Genomic DNA, 16,659 nt, shown 5'->3' with positions numbered 1-16,659 from the left:
TTCTTCCTCCTTTTTAAGTTTTCAGGACATTTCTTGGTCCTTTGTTTGAGGTAGAGGGGGCTTTACAAGTCCTCCCTCTGCTTTACTGGGTCGGCAGGCTCTTTTCATGCCCTGTTTCATCCTAGCTTACTCTCTTGGAGTTCTTTTTCTTGGTCCTAGTTCCTTTGGGTTCTGAGGGTTCTTTCGGACTCCTTTAACTGAGTCTCTTGCTTCCCCGCTGGTGGAATGTGGATGTTTCTCCGTTCTTTTTATCGGGGGTGAGTTTAATTGCAGGCTGCATGCCTGTGGGATTTCGTCTCCTCAGAGACTTTTGGCTTGGTTGAGTCTAATATCCTCAGTGGTTTCTAGCGAGGGTCTTGCTGGTTTGAACTGTTGGGCAGTTATATCTGCCTTTTTTTTCCCCTTTTGGTCCTTTGACTTCTAGTAAAGCAGTTTTTTCTGTCTGGGTTTTTGGGTTTTAGGCTGTGGTGCCCCCAGAAGGGGCTGCCTTTTGTACCCGCACGTTTTGCATTCAGTGTCCTCTATAGCTTGGGTATTGTTTTCCCAAAAGTAATGAATGCAGCTGTGGACTCTTCCCGTTTAAGAAGAATAACTTAAATTATGCTTACCTGACCATTTTCTTTTCTTCTGACGGGAAGAGTCCACAGCTCCCCGCCCGCATTGTTTATAAGGGGCGGACGTATTTTTTGTTCCTCAGACACCTTTTTCACCCTGTTTCTCCTACTGTTCCTTGTTCCCTTGGCAGAATGACTGGGGGATGAGGGAAGTGGGGGAGGTTTTTAAGCCTTTGGCTGGGGTGTCTTTGCCTCCTCCTGGTGGCCAGGTTCTGAATTCCCAAAAGTAATGAATGCAGCTGTGGACTCTTCCCGTCAGAAGAAAAGAAAATTATCCGGTAAGCATAATTTAAGGTTTTTTTTTTTAATTCTAACTTAAAAATGCAGTGAAATAACAATGGGGATGCTACTTTTAATTTTACATTACTTGTTTAGATCCTAATTACATAAAACATTTATATTCTAGAACATTCAATCTACAAACTGGCAGACAATGAGGTTTAAACCTCCCCCACCAAATTCTGACATTGGCTGGCGAGTAGAATTTCGTCCAATGGAGGTATGTAGCACTTTCATGACTCATGGTGTTTGAAATGGTTGCTATTTTTGCTGAAGGTAAAAAAGATTATATATGGCCAGTAAATGCCATGTTCTCAGTGGATATATTTGCAAAACATTTCCCCTTAGTTTTATTAAGGGATTGTGATCAACAGTGTATTTCATGTAATTGGCAAGAGTCCATGAGCTAGTGACGTATGGGCTATACAATCCTACCAGGAGGGGCAAAACTTCCCAAACCTCAAAATTCCTATAAATACACCCCTCACCACACCCACAATTCAGTTTTACAAACTTTGCCTCCCTATGGAGGTGGTGAAGTAAGTTTGTGATTTTCTTCTGTAATATGCGCTTCTCAGCATTTTGAAGCCCGATTCCTTTCAGAGTACAGTGAATGTTAGAGGGATATGAAGGGAGTATCACCTATTGAATTCTATGGTTTTCCTTGCGGGAAATAGTTTCATAGGTTCTGTTATCGGTCGTAGAGATTCATCTCCTACCTCCGTTTTTTCAGATCAACAATGTACTCTCATATTCTATTACCTGGTTTGGGTATCTGCTATATGTGGATGGGTGTCTTTTGGTAAGTATGTTTTCATTACTTAAGACACTCTCAGCTATGGTTTGGCACTTTATGTATGTATTAATGTTCTATATATATGTATTGTACTTATATTTGCCATGAGTCAGGTTTATGTATATTTCCTTTTGCAGACCATCAGTTTCAAAATTGGGAAAAACATTTTTAGGAAGTTATTTTTTCTTGCCCAGGGTATAGTCTTTTCTTCGAAATTGACTGTTTTCATTAATTCTCGCAGGCAAAATGCTGATATTTGTTGCGTCATTTTTGGTCTGAGAATTTTTTTTTTGGCGCGAAGGTACGTTAGGTGACGCAAATTCATAATTTCCGGGGTCTTAGTTGACGCCAGGTTTCCTTGCACAAGGGTCACCTTTTTAGATTTCCAGATAGATTCAGTGTCCATGGCACTGTCTCTAACAGACAAGAGACGAATAAAATTGGTTTCAGCTTTTCTGAGCCTTCAGTCTCAGTCATTCCCTTCAGTGGCTTTGTGCATGGAAGTTTTAGGTCTCATGACTGCAGTATCGGACGCGATCCCCTTTGCTCGTTTTCATATGAGACCTCTCCAGCTTTGTATGCTGAATCAATGGTGCAGGGATTATACAAAGATATCACAATTAATATTCTTAAATCCCAATGTTCAACTCTCTGATTTGGTGGTTAGATCGCAATCGTATAGTTCAAGGGGCCTCTTTCGTTCGTCCAACCTGGACTGTGATCACAACAGATGCAAGTCTGTCCGGTTCTGGAGCTGTATGGGGATCTCTGACCGCACAAGGGGTTTGGAAATCTCAAGAGGCGAGGTTACCAATCAATACTCCGTGCTATTTTCAGGGCTCTTCAGGTTTGGCCTTTGTTGAAGAGAGAACCGTTCATTTGTTTTCAGACAGACAATATCACAACTGTGGCATATGTCCTTCATCAGTGTGGGACACACAGTCCCCTAGCTATGAAAGAAGTATCTCCAATACTTTCTTGGGCAGAAACTAGCTCTGGTCTAATTTCTGCGGTACATATCCCAGATGTAGACATTTGGGAAGCGGATTATTTCAGCCATCAGACTTTACATCCGGGGTAGTGGTCTCTCCATCCAGATCCAGTTCCTTGTTTTTACCAACCTGCTTATATTTTCTAGCCTCTAGTTCTTCCAAGAGTGATCTCCAAGATCATCATGGAACGATCGTTTGTGTTTCTGGTAGCATCAGCATGGCCTCACAGATTCTGGTATGCGGATTTTGTCCGGATGTCCAGTTGCCAACCTTGGCCACTTCCTTTAAGACCAGACCTTCTGTCTCAAGGGCAGTTTTTCCATCAGGATCTCAAATCATTAAATTTGAAGGTATGGAAATTGAATGCTTAGTGCTTAGTCATAGAGGTTTCTCTGACTCAGTGATTGATACTATAAGGCCGATTTACCAAATGTCTGTCAGACCTGATCCGACAGACATCACTGAATGCGGAGAGCAATACACTCTCCGTATTCAGCATTGCACCAGCAGCTCTTGTGAGCCAGCAGGGAGGTGTCAATCAATCAGATCGTACTCGATCGGGTTCTATTGTGGCGATCTCTGTCCGCCTCATCAGAGCAGGCAGACAGGGTTTTGGAGCAGCGGTCTTTAGACTGCTGCTCCATAACTTGCGTTTCTGAACACGGGCTCACAAGGCTCATAAATCTGTCTCTAGGAAGATTTATTATCGAGTTTGGAAGACTTATATTTCATGGTGTTCTTCTCATAAATTCTCCTGGCATTCTTTTAGAATTCCTAGAATTTTACAGTTTCTCCAGGATGGTTTGGATAAAGGTTTTGTCTGCATGCTCCTTGAAGGGACAAATCTCTGCTCTTTCTGTTTTATTTCACAGAAAGATTGCTAAACTTCCTGATATTCACTGTTTTGTACAGGCTTTGGTCCGTATCAAGCCTGTCATTAAATCAATCTCTCCTCCTTGAAGTCTTAATTTTGGTTTTGTTGGCTTACAGGCTCCTCCTTTTGAGCCTATGCATTCTTTGAACATTAAACTACTTTCTTGGAAACTGTTGTTCCTTTTGGCCATTTCTTCTGCTAGAAGAGTTTCCAAATTATCTGCTCTTTCTTGTGAGTTTCCTTTTCTGATTTTCCATCAGAATAAGGCAGTTTTGCGGACTTCATTTAAATTTCTACCTAAGGTTGTGAATTCTAACAACATTAATAAGGAAATTATTGTTCCCTCTTTGTGTCCTAATTCTAAGAATTCTTTGGAGAGATCCTTACATTCTCTGGATGTTAGAGCTTTAAAATATTATGTTGAAGCTACTAAATATTTCAGGAAGACTTCTAATCTATTTGTTGTCTTTTCTGGTTCTAGGAAAGGTCAGAAAGCTTCTGCCATTTCCTTGGCATCTTGGTTAAAGCTTTTGATTAATCAGGCTTATTTGGAGTCGGGTCAGGGCCCGCCTCAGAGAATCACAGCTCATTCTACTAGATCAGTCTCCACTTTGTGGGCTTTTAAGAATGAAGCTTCAGTTGATCAGATTTGCAAAGCAGCAACTTTGTCTTCTTTGCATACATTTACTAAATTCTACCGTTTTGATGTATTTGCCTCTTCGGATGCAGTTTTTGGTAGAAAAGTTTTTCAGGCAGCTGTTTCAGTTTGATTCCTCTGCTTTTGTTAAGTTTTTTTTCTTTTAAATTATGATAAATTCATTTCTTTCATATTGGCAAGAGTCCATGAGACCCACCCTTTTTATGGTGGTTATGATTTTTTGTATAAAGCACAATTATTTCCAGTTCCTTTTTTGATGCTTTTTACTCCTTATTTTATTACCCCACTACTTGGCTATTCGTTAAACTGAATTGTTGGTGTGGTGAGGGGTGTATTTATAGGCATTTTGAGGTTTGAGAAATGTTGCCCCTCCTGGTAGGATTGTATATCCCATACGTCACTAGCTCATGGACTCTTGCCAATATGAAATAAATTAATCAGGTAAGTTCTTACATAAATTATGTATTTTTCACCCATGTTTTTAGATCTGTCTCTAATTGTCCTCAGCAGGATGAATAGATAGATTGATAGAAAACTTAAAGGGACACTGTACCCAAAAATTTTATTTCGTGATTCAGATTGAGCATGAAATTTTAAGAAAATTTCAAATTTACTCCTATTATCAAGTTTTATTCATTCTCTTGGTATCTTTATTTGAAATGAAAGAATGTAAGTTTAGATGCCGGCCCATTTTTGGTGAACAACCTGGGTTGTCCGTGCTGATTGGTGGATAAATTCATCCACCAATAAAAAAGTGCTGTCCAGAGTACTGAAACCAAAAAAAAGCTTAGATGCCTTCTTTTTCAAATAATGATAGCAAGAGAACGAAGAAAAATTGATAATAGGAGTAAATTAGAAAGTTGATTAAAATTGCATGCTCTTTCTGAATTACAAAAGAAAAATTTGGGTTCAGTGTCCCTTTAAGTTCAAATATGGCTTTGTCCATTACTATATAGAAATAAAACGTTTACACTTATATCTTCCATATTTACACAAATAATATAATTTGTAAAAAAAAATACTTCTACATATTATTCTAAGGCTAATCTTTGCTTTGAATACATCATATCAGGCATGTATACTGTTTAATAATCCTTTAAAAATAGACTGAGATGTGCCTTAAAGATAAAACATGAGCTTTTTGTGTATTCTAGTATTTTTTTTATCTTTATGTATTCAGACCAATTAGATTTGACTGTAAAGATTGAACATCTAAAGTTGTGTTTTTACCAATTTGTATTGTAGGTACAGTTAACAGATTTTGAAAACTCTGCCTATGTTGTTTTTGTGGTGTTGCTGACTAGGGTAATCCTTTCCTACAAGCTGGATTTCCTTATTCCATTGTCAAAGGTAAACTTTAGCTACTGCCTGAATATTTGATGTAATGAATATTTGATGTAATGATATTGTATATGAAATGCTTAACGCAAGATAACAAAGCTTTTATAAGTTAGAATAAATGTAATAATGCAGAAGTTGAGCTACATCATGTACCCACTGATTTTATTAGAGATAAAAAGGGACAAACTTGTTATATTACAATTTTACAGATTTATTTGGACAGAAAAAATTACAACAAAGAAGGTTTTACTCAATTCTTTTTTTTTTTTTTTTTTTTTTTTTTAATAAATGTGTTTATTGTTTTTCCAAGATCAATTCCACAATAAATTTAACATAAATATATCCTAACACAAACCAAAGCTTGATCCAGAACTGGATCTCTTTACCACCGGTTATTTTATACAAATCATTTTACATGTTACATTTTACACATAGTGTCCAGGTAGATCCATCTCTTAACCTTTAATTATGTATCTAAGTTATTCATAGCCCCTTCTGCCATTGGCTAAACATACATTTCTCAAAGTCTATATGTGGAGAACACAAAAAAAGTTAACCCATAAATCATAATGCTTACTGCATACAATCCTATGCTCCTAACCTAAATGTATTAATGAAGATGATACTTAATAGGGCTTTGAATAATTTGCCTTTCGGTCATAAAGTAATTTGCCTTTCATTCATAATCTTCACATACAACGTCTCTTAATATGAGCCAAGGCGCAATCTGTATCTGGGTCTCTTTACATCTGGTTATATTATACCAATCATTTTGCATCCTACACCTAGTGCTCAGGTAAATCAATCTCTTTAACGTTTAATTATACCTTTCAAATATACGTACTGTAGATACATCTGCCCTTCGCCTAAGAAATTCTCAAAACCTGGACCTAGAGAATATAAACATGCAAAATTGACCCACAAATCACCCGATATAAACTGGCTGAAATCCTATGCACCCTACTAAAGTATGTCACAAGAGTGGCGCTTGTTGGTGTTTAAAGTATTTTGCTTTTTAATCCAGAGTTGTCCACTGTACTCCACCTTATCATTTACCTTGTTTTTCTTTTATTAATGAACTATTAAGCACCTCTTGCTGCTCTGGCAGCATCAGATATTATGTAATTTAAATATTTGATTGATTCTCTCTATTTGAACCTTAAGCCTTCTTTGCTCTCTGAACTCCTCTCCTCACCTCCTTTATCTATAGGAACCAAACACAAACAGTCATACACAGACAACCAAACAGACAACAGCAATGACAACAACAACAACAAAAATATATATATATATATAGTTTCCCTCCCTCTCAATCTGCCCAAGAGCTAGGAAATCTGCCTGTTAGTAGCGCCATACTAAAATAATCAGATTTCCTCAGTGGGGATATTATCTGTTTCTGTAGTAGATCAGGAAAAAGATACTATCACCTTCAGCCATTTCTGAAAAAACCTGCTGATCTTTTTTTCCTGGGGGAGGGTAATCTCATACTGCTCCATATGAATCTGTAAAAGAATTTTGTTGTTGAATTCCTTCATAGACTAGCTATTTTCCGCTTTTCAGGACCTCAACAGCAAATTACGTCCAATTAATACTACTGTATATTTTCCCCGACTTGACACCTGTTTGGCATCCAACCTGGTTTTCCTCACAAGAAATCTGTTTAGCCAATAATTTACTCTATTCCAGAATTTTTGAATTTTCGGACACGACCATATACAATGGTTAAGGCCTGCCTTCTGGAATCTGCATCTAAAGCAACTATATAAATTCTAAAAATGTTCACACTAGGCGTACATGTTAATTTATTGCAACACAAACAAGTCTTAATTACAATGGGCCAGATTACAAATGGCGCAAAAAATATTTTTTCACTTGCGTGCAAACACCACTAAAAGTAAACTTTTAACACTAGCGGGTTAGCATGTATATTACAAGTTGCAATTAAAAAGTTAGCGCCAGAAAGAAACCCAATGCTTGCTAACTTAAGGACTTCAGATATTTTGACCGTGTTAATGTTTTTTTTTTATTTTTTTTATTTTTTTCCAAAAGAGCTTTATTGTTGATATAAGGTAAATTAACATATCAAGATCGTCTGATCCACAAAAATACAATAACAAAACATAAAAAGTCAATGTGATCTTTCTATTCTCTATCCCTGAGTGGATAACTTAATTATCGTGTTAAGGTCCGGGTGTTTATTGTCCGTTATCAACTTGAGTTTCACAGGATAAAATTATTCTCATATTCCTATTAATCAATCATAACTATAATAATAAACATTTCAACTAAATTGTCTATTATAAATATGCCTTGTTAACGTCAGTTGATTCAGTAAGGGTTCTATTATTGTACACACAGGGTTTAGAACAATTCATATCCAACAGAAACACAGTTACATCATTGCAAGCAGTTTGTGTTCCCCGGATTCCCTGATTATGTGATATATTATCTTAAGGTGGTTGTAGGCCTGTATGAGGAGATAAAGTGAGTGCGGGAAGTTGAGGTGAAGGAAGGAGCTGTAAAAAGTTATCAATGCGTCTTACTTTTTGCCCATGTGTTTAACATGAATTTGTGTGTTTCGACCTTCCCTGTCTTTATGTAATAATAACTTTCTAATTGTAAGAGTTGATCCACCTGTGCAATCCAATCTTCTAGAGAAGGGACCGTTGAGGTTTTCCAGTATCTGGGGATCAGCATCTTTGCACTGTTGACCATCGTAAGTAGCAGCTTGTGTTTGTCTAAGCTTTTTAACTTAGGAAGGTTGGTGAACAATAAGATTTCTCTTGTAAAGGTGTATCCAGTCCACGGGTTAATCCTTTACTTGTGGGATATTCTCCTTCCCAACAGGAAGCTGCAAGAGGACACCCACAGCAGAGCTGTCTATATAGCTCCTCCCCTAACTGCCACCCCCAGTCATTCTCTTGCAGCTCTCTACAAGAAAGGAAGTATCAAGAGAGATGTGGTGACTTAGTGAAGTTTTTACCTTCAATCAAAAGTTTGTTATTTTTAAACAGTACCAGCGTTGTACTGTTTTTACTCTCAGGCAGAAATTGGAAGAAGACTTCTGCCTGGAGGTTTGATGATCTTAGCAGTTTGTAACTAAGGTCCATTGCTGTTCTCACACATAACTGAAGAGTATGGAAAGAAAACTTCAGTTGGGGGGACGGTCTGCAGATTGCCTGCTTTGAGGTATGTTCAGTATATTTTTTTCTAGAGAGATGATAAGGTCTAGAAAATGCTGACAGTGCCTGGTATATTTAAGGTAAGCCTGATACAGTGATTTAACAACAACTGTGATCATGCTTGCAAAAAAGGGATAATATTCATGTTAATACCTATATTAGTGTAAAAACGTTTGCATGATTTATAAATAAAAACATTTTTTCTCTAAGGGTGATAAATCTTTATTTGGGGCCTAGTTTCCACATGGCTTGTTAGATTACTCCTAGGAGTACTTTTTTAAGGCCCTCTGACTTTGAGTGCATGGTGGGAGGGGCCTATTTTCATTTTCAGTCTGAGACATCCAGCTTCCCTGAAGGAGTCATCTGGCTTATAGGACCTCTATAGAGGGGTTTGTTCCTGCAAAAATCGTTTTTAAGGGCAGGTAGGAGCCACAGCAGAGCTGTGGCAGTGTGTTTGACTGTTTGTTAACAGGTTTAATGTTTTTCTAATTCGTTTTTGGGCCTGAGGGGTTAATCATCCATTTGCAAGTGGGTGCAATCCTGCTTTAGTCCCTTATTCACACTGTAAAAATTTCGTAGAGTTTACTCATTTTTTTCACTGTTTTGCAGTTTATGTGGTAGTTTTTTTTCTCTTAAAGGCACAGTACCGTTTTTTATTATTGCTTTTTTTCACATTTATTAAAGTGTTTTCCAAGCTTGCTGGTCTCATTACTAGTCTGTTAAACATGTCTGACATAGAGGAAACTCCTTGTTCATTATGTTTAAAAGCCATTGTGGAACCCCCTCTTAGAATGTGTACCAAATGCACTGACCTTTCTATAAGTTATAAAGACCATATTATGGCTTTTAAAGATTTATCACCTGAGGTTTCTGAGACTGACAAAAGGGAGGTTATGCCATCTAGCTCTCCCCACGTGTCAGAACCTATAACTCCCGCTCAAGGGACACCAAGTACATCTAGCGCGTCCAATGCGTTTACTTTACAAGACATGGCGGCAGTTATGAATCATACCCTCACAGAGGTATTGTCCAAACTGCCAGGGTTACAAGGAAAGCGAGACAGCTCTGGGGCTAGAACAAATACAGAGCTCTCTGACGCTTCAGTAGCTATGTCTGATATACCCTCACAATGTGCAGAAGTTGAAGCAGGAGAGCTTCTATCTGTGGGTGACTTCAGTCTGACTCTGAAATGACAGCATTTAAATTTAAGCTTGAACACCTCCGCGTGTGGCTCAGGGAGGTTTTAGCGACTCTGGATGACTATGACACCATTGTAGTCCCAGAGAAATTGTGTAAAATGGATAAATACTTTGCAGTGCCTGTTTACACTGATGTTTTTCCAATCCCTAAGAGGTTTTCAGAAATTATTACTAAGGAATGGGATAGACCAGGTGTGCCGTTCTCTCCCCCTCCTGCTTTTAAGAAAATGTTTCCTATAGATGCCGCTACACGGTACTTGTGGCAGACGGTCCCTAAGGTGGAGGGAGCAGTCTCTACCCTAGCTAAGCGTACAACTATTCCTGTCGAGGACAGTTGTGCTTTCCTAGATCCTATGGATAAGAAATTAGAGGGTTTCCTAAAGAAAATCTTTATACAACAAGGTTTTATTCTCCAGCCTCTTGCATGCATTGCCCCAGTCACTGCTGCAGCGGCTTTCTGGTTCGAGTCTCTGGAGGAGGTTTTACAGGTAGAGACCCCGTTGGATGATATCCTTGACAGGCTTAAAGCTCTTAAGTTAGCTAATTCATTTGTTTCTGACGCCGTTTTTCATTTAACCAAGCTAACGGCTAAAAATTCAGGTTTTGCCATTCAGGCACGTAGGGCGCTATGGCTTAAATCCTGGTCAGCTGATGTCACTTCAAAGTCTAAACTTCTCAAGATCCCCTTCAAAGGGCAGACCCTATTTGGGCCTGGACTGAAGGAGATCATTTCTGATATTACTGGAGGAAAAGGCCACGCCCTTCCCCAGGATAGGTCCAACAAGTTAAGGATCAAACAGACTAATTTTCGTTTCTTTCGAAACTTCAAGAGTGGCGCAGCTTCATCTTCTTTGTCTACAAAACAAGAGGGAAATTTTGCCCAGTCCAAGCCAGTCTGGAGACCTAACCATGCTTGGAACAAGGGGAAACAGGCCAAAAAGCCTGCTGCTGCCTCTAAGATGGCATGAAGGAGTAGCCCCCGATCTGGGACCGGATCTAGTGGGGGGCAGACTTTCTCTCTTCTCCCAGGCTTGGGCAAGAGACGTCCAGGATCCCTGGGCTCTGGAGATCGTTTCCCAGGGATATCTTCTGGATTTCAAAGCTTCATCTCCAAAGGGGAGATTTCATCTCTCACAATTAAATAAAGATAAAGAGAGAGGCATTCTTACATTGCGTTCAAGACCTACTAGTTATGGGAGTGATCCACCCAGTTCCAAAGGAGGAACAGGGGCAGGGCTTCTATTCAAATCTGTTTATAGTTCCCAAGAAAGAGGGAACTTTCAGACCAATCTTGGATCTCAAGATCCTAAACAAATTTCTCAGGGTCCCATCCTTCAAGATGGAGACTATTCGAACCATCCTACCTATGATCCAGGAGGGTCAATATATGACTACCGTGGATTTAAAGGATGCTTGTCTACATATTCCGATACACAGGGATCATCATCAGTTTCTCAGGTTTGCCTTCCTAGACAGGCATTACCAGTTTGTGGCTCTTTCCTTCGGGTTAGCCATGGCACCAAGAATCTTTACGAAGGTTCTAGGGTCCCTTCTGGCGGTTCTAAGACCGCAGGGTATAGCAGTAGCCCCTTACCTAGACGACATCCTGATACAGGCGTCAACTTTTCAAATCACCAGGTCCCATACGGACATTGTTTTGGCATTCCTAAGGTCTCACGGGTGGAAGGTGAACGAAGGAAAGAGTTCTCTCTCACCTCTTACAAGAGTTTCCTTCCTAGGAACTCTGATAGATTCAGTAGAAATGAAGATTTATCTGACAGAGGTCAGGTTGTCAAAACTTCTAACTCCCTGCCGTGCTCTTTATTCCATTTCTCGTCCGTCAGTGGCTCAGTGTATGGAGGTAATCGGATTAATGGTAGCGACAATGGACATAGTTCCGTTTGCCCGCCTACATCTCAGACCACTGCATCCCCTCTACTAAATCTGGATCAAGAGACCAGGGATTCTCTTCTCTGGTGGCTATCTCGGGTCCATCTGTCCAAGGGAATGAGTTTCCGCAGGCCAGAATGGACTATAGTAACGACAGATGCCAGCCTTCTGGGCTGGGGTGCAGTCTGGAACTCCCTGAAGGCTCAGGGTTCGTGGACTCAGGAGGAGGCCCTCTTTCCGATAAACATTCTGGAACTAAGAGCGATATTCAATGCTCTTCAGGCTTGGCCTCAGCTAGCTGCGGTCAGGTTCATCAGTTTTCAGCCGGACAACATCAAGACTGTAGCCTATATCAACCATCAGGGGGGAACAAGGAGCCCCCTGGCAATGTTGGAGGTTTCAAAGATAATTCTATGGGCAGAGGTTCACTCTTGCCATCTCTCAGCTATCCATATCCCAGGAGTAGAGAACTGGGAGGCAGATTTTCTAAGTCGGCAGACTTTTCATCCGGGGGAGTGGGAGCTCCATCTGGAGGTATTTGCCCAGTTGATCCAACTTTGGGGCAAACCAGAACTGGATCTAATGGCGTCTTGTCAGAACGCCAAGCTTCCTTGTTACGGGTCCAGGGATCCCAAGGCAGCGCTGATAGATGCTCTAGCAGCGCCCTGGTCCTTCAGCCTGCTTATGTGTTTCCACCGTTTCATCTGCTCCCTTGTCTGATTGCCAAGATCAAGCAGGAGAGAGCTTTGGTGATCTTGATAGCCCCTGCATGGCCATGCAATATTTGGTATGCAGATCTGGTGGACATGTCATCCTTTCCACCATGGACTCTGCCGCTAAGGCAGGACCTTCCACTTCAAGGTCCCTTCAAACATCCAAATCTAATTTCTCTACGTCTGACTGCTTGGAGATTGAACGCTTGATTCTATCAAAGCGTGGTTTTTCCGAATCGGTCATTGATACCTTAATTCAGGCTCGAAAGCCTGTCACCAGGAAAATCTATCATAAGATATGATGTAAATATCCTCATTGGTGTGAATCCAAGGGTTACTCATGGAGTAAGTTCAGGATTCCTAGGATATTATCTTTTCTCCAAGAAGGATTGGAGAACGGTTTGTCAGCTAGTTCCTTAAAGGGACAGATTTCTGCTCTGTCTATTCTTTTGCACAAACGTCTGGCTGAGGTTCCAGACGTTCAGGCGTTTTGTCAGGCTTTAGTTAGGATCAAGCCTGTGTTTAAACCTGTTGCTCCGCCATGGAGTTTAAATTTAGTTCTTAAAGTTCTTCAAGGGGTTCCGTTTGAACATTTGCATTTCATAGATATTAGCTTTTATCTTGGAAAGTTCTGTTTTTAGTAGCTATCTCCTCGGCTCGAAGAGTTTTGGAGTTATCTGCTTTACAATGTGATTCCCCTTATCTGATTTTCCATGCAGATAAGGTAGTGTTACGTACCAAACCTGGGTTTCTTCCTAAGGTGGTATCTAATAAGAATATCAATCAGGAGATTGTTGATCCTTCACTATGTCCTAATCCTTCTTCAAAGAAGGAACGTCTATTACACAATCTTGATGTGGTTCGTGCTTTAAAGTTTTATTTACAAGCTACGAAGGATTTTCGTCAAACATCTGCTTTGTTGACTTCCGGTGGGCGGGCTGAAGAGAGAGCAGCTTGGAAGGAGAGCTCCGGAGCTCAATTCATCTTAAAAGTATTTTACCTAAAGTATTTCCAGCTGCATTAGTGGTATTTCTGCCTCCTAAAAGCCCAAGTGCACCTTAGCCTTGGTACATCTGGTGCCCGTCAACTCTAGCACTGGTTAACATCACCTAACCCCCGCCGCAAGTCTGATAGCACATGGAAGTGCGCTTGTAAATAGTTCTGGGCAGTCTTAGCCATCCACCTCTCCTTTGGCAACTCAGGTACCCAGGAACTTCTTTGGATCAGGATATCTCATCTCCTGGCCGCCAAGGGGTCAGATAATAACTTTGAAGCCGTTAGGCATTTACCCAGCATCACTTCCTATAGAAAATATGGCGCACATTACAGAGGCTATATCGGTAATACTCCTACCATTATTTGATGATTTACAGCAATCGCTGGAGAACATTTTACAAGTCACCTGGACCAACAAAGGAGCAATCTCTAGCTTGAAGGTTGTGGAAACTAAACAGTTTTTACTCGTTGAGGATAAAGCTGACTACCTGACTGAGATTGGCTGTAATCACCCGGGTCCCCTCTGTATTGACCCTCCTGCGCTTCTTCCTTGTGATAGTCTCCAAGCTGACAACTCCAGATTACAAACCATACCTAAGGACTGTGTGCATGTCCCCGGAATTGAAATTCCAACTACACAATATTACACTCCACGGGCTGCCTCTGATATGAAAGTTCGTCACTTGCTGCAACCTTGTTATACGGAGGAGCAGACAATGCTACCAAACGATTGCTTACCGGCTTATTCTCACTCATGGATCCCTTTACTTGGTATTCTGGACTGTCCTGGTCACTGTGTACATCTGCTAGTACTGGTTTGGCAAATGGATTGTCACAAACAACAAAGGGACTCATATCCACGAAATGGAGTTGGTTAGGTAGTTCTTTGCAAAGCTGGTGATCTTTTACTTGTATTGCAAATCTTATACATAATTGGCTTAGCAATACTGACATTGCATACGATACCTTTATCATTATAAGTTATGCAACCCTATCTTTTAGGTTGACTCATGCTGCATATATAGCTTCATGCAACAGATCCTATGCATATTCAGAATATTTTAGAATACTTTATTGTAATTGCGTATTGCTACTTTTCTATAATTTACTTGTATCTGAGTCATAATGCATTAGCAAATTCTTATACTTGCTGCAATATTGAGAGACAACTGTCACTTACATATTACTAACATGAATGAGTGGGCAGCTTTCTCAAACTATGTCTATGTAAATGTAAAAAGAAAAGCACAGGATCGGCATTTTGCATTCCTGTCTCTTGCAAAATTAACTGATCATTGACTCTGAGGACCTCTAGGGGTGTATTGCAGTACTGCATCTCAGAATTAATTTACAAAATAATAGTTCATCTCCTCTTGGTTTTGGATGTTAATAATCAAGCAAGCTGTTTAGTTATTTCACTCATCACTTTATTAAATTAACAATGCTTAGTCACTCCTTATATGAACCAGACAGTACGGAATGGAAACCAACACATCTTCAATCAGAAATCAGTTTTTAAGGTTTTGTGTTTGTTCTCTGTTTGTTAATGTGGTTTGTTTCTCTTAATTAATGCTAGGACCCATAGTAACCTTTATATGCAAGCTTGGAGCCTCGTGTCTACACAGATAATGGACTCACTGCCCTTTAGAACACCCTGCCTAGTGTTATATCCTATTAAATGCCATCTTGCTCCTCTTATTATTTTCATCAGACATATTATTAGAGAAAGAACAATACCTCAGCGAGTGGTTGTTTGATATACACACATCAGCAGGAGCATGCTTCATATCTTAAAGTTAAAGCCTTGCATACAAATAAGCTGGGAACTCTGCACTTACTAAAATAGTGGATACACTGTCCATTAGAAACATGTTGCTGGGTATTGTACTCCAACTACTGGCAATTAGATTGTTGCTTATTGGGGGTAACTTGTTTGGTGGTATACTTTCACTGCTATTCAAATAAACACCCCTAATACTGTCCTTGTTAGATATATTTCTGTGGACACGCGGCCCCAGTAAATAATTGTTTGATATATCCCCACCTCTAAGACCTTGACAAGAGCTTGCAAGCAAACATGCCTCATAATGATATTCAATAAACGTACCCACATACATTATCTAGAGATTTGCCTAATTGGCATTCTTCCCCGCTAGGATAATGGTTCATTTACTTTTGGGTCTACTCTAATCTGTTTAGTTTTTATGTGTTATGTTATATTTTGTTTAATATAGTTAATAAAAAATTAAAATCAGAGAGAGTTCAGGGGACAGAAGAGGAGAAAGTTGCAATACCCACATATCATGCTTGTTTTATAGCTAATAACATGTAAGGTTACTTCACAATTCTAATTCTCGCCTGTCTTAGAGAATCACCTATTATTGGTAACGGTATTGCAAGACATTATGGTCTTAATAATAGGTCTTTAGAACCAATTTTTATTACCTCTATACTATGTGTAACTTGTGCTTTTTTTTTAAATATTCTTTAACTGTAACATGAACAGCACTGAATTTTCTGTATGTTATTAGTTGCTTACTGTTACCCTGAGCTCTTTTCAATAAAAAGAATTTAAAAAAAAAAAACATCTGCTTTGTTTGTTGTCTACTCTGGACAGAGGAGAGGCCAAAAGGCTTCGGCAACTTCTTTCTTTTTGGCTAACAAGTATAATACGCTTAGCTTATGAGACTGCTGGCCAGCAGCCTCCTGAAAGAATTACAGCTCATTCTACTAGAGCAGTAGCTTCCACGTGGGTTTTTAAACATGAGGCCTCTATTGAACAGATTTGTAAGGCGGCGACTTGGTCTTCGCTTCATACCTTTTCTAAATTCTATAAATTTGATACTTTTGCTTCTTCGGAGGCTGTTTTTGGGAGAAAGGTCTTACAGGCAGTGGTGCCTTCCGTTTAAGTTCCTGCCTTGTCTCTCCCTTTATCCGTGTCCTAAAGCTTTGGTATTGGTATCCCACAAGTAATGGATGAACCTGTGGACTGGATACACCTTTACAAGAGAAAACTAAATTTATGCTTACCTGATAAATTTATTTCTCTTGTGGTGTATCCAGTCCACGGCCCGCCCTGTCATTTTAAGGCAGGTGTTTTTTATTTTTAAACTACAGTCGCCACT

The 16,659-nt window shown here is 39.7% G+C and overlaps 1 protein-coding gene across 1 annotated transcript in view; it reads left to right on the top strand.

Annotated features, from left to right (window-relative positions):
* The window catches only part of GCLC (glutamate-cysteine ligase catalytic subunit), a gene marked incomplete in the record, with an annotated part of 285,087 nt that overhangs the window by 175,316 nt on the left and 93,112 nt on the right, over positions 1-16,659 (top strand). Inside the window, 2 exon segments of the mRNA XM_053710384.1 lie at positions 1,021-1,113; positions 5,459-5,563. Coding sequence (XP_053566359.1) covers positions 1,021-1,113; positions 5,459-5,563 — 198 coding nt within the window.

This window comes from Bombina bombina, chromosome 4 (assembly GCF_027579735.1).
Source record: "Bombina bombina isolate aBomBom1 chromosome 4, aBomBom1.pri, whole genome shotgun sequence".
Taxonomy (NCBI): Eukaryota; Metazoa; Chordata; class Amphibia; order Anura; family Bombinatoridae; genus Bombina; species Bombina bombina.
Note: the sequence above shows the minus strand (reverse complement) of the source record. Positions and strands in the feature narration are given on the sequence as shown.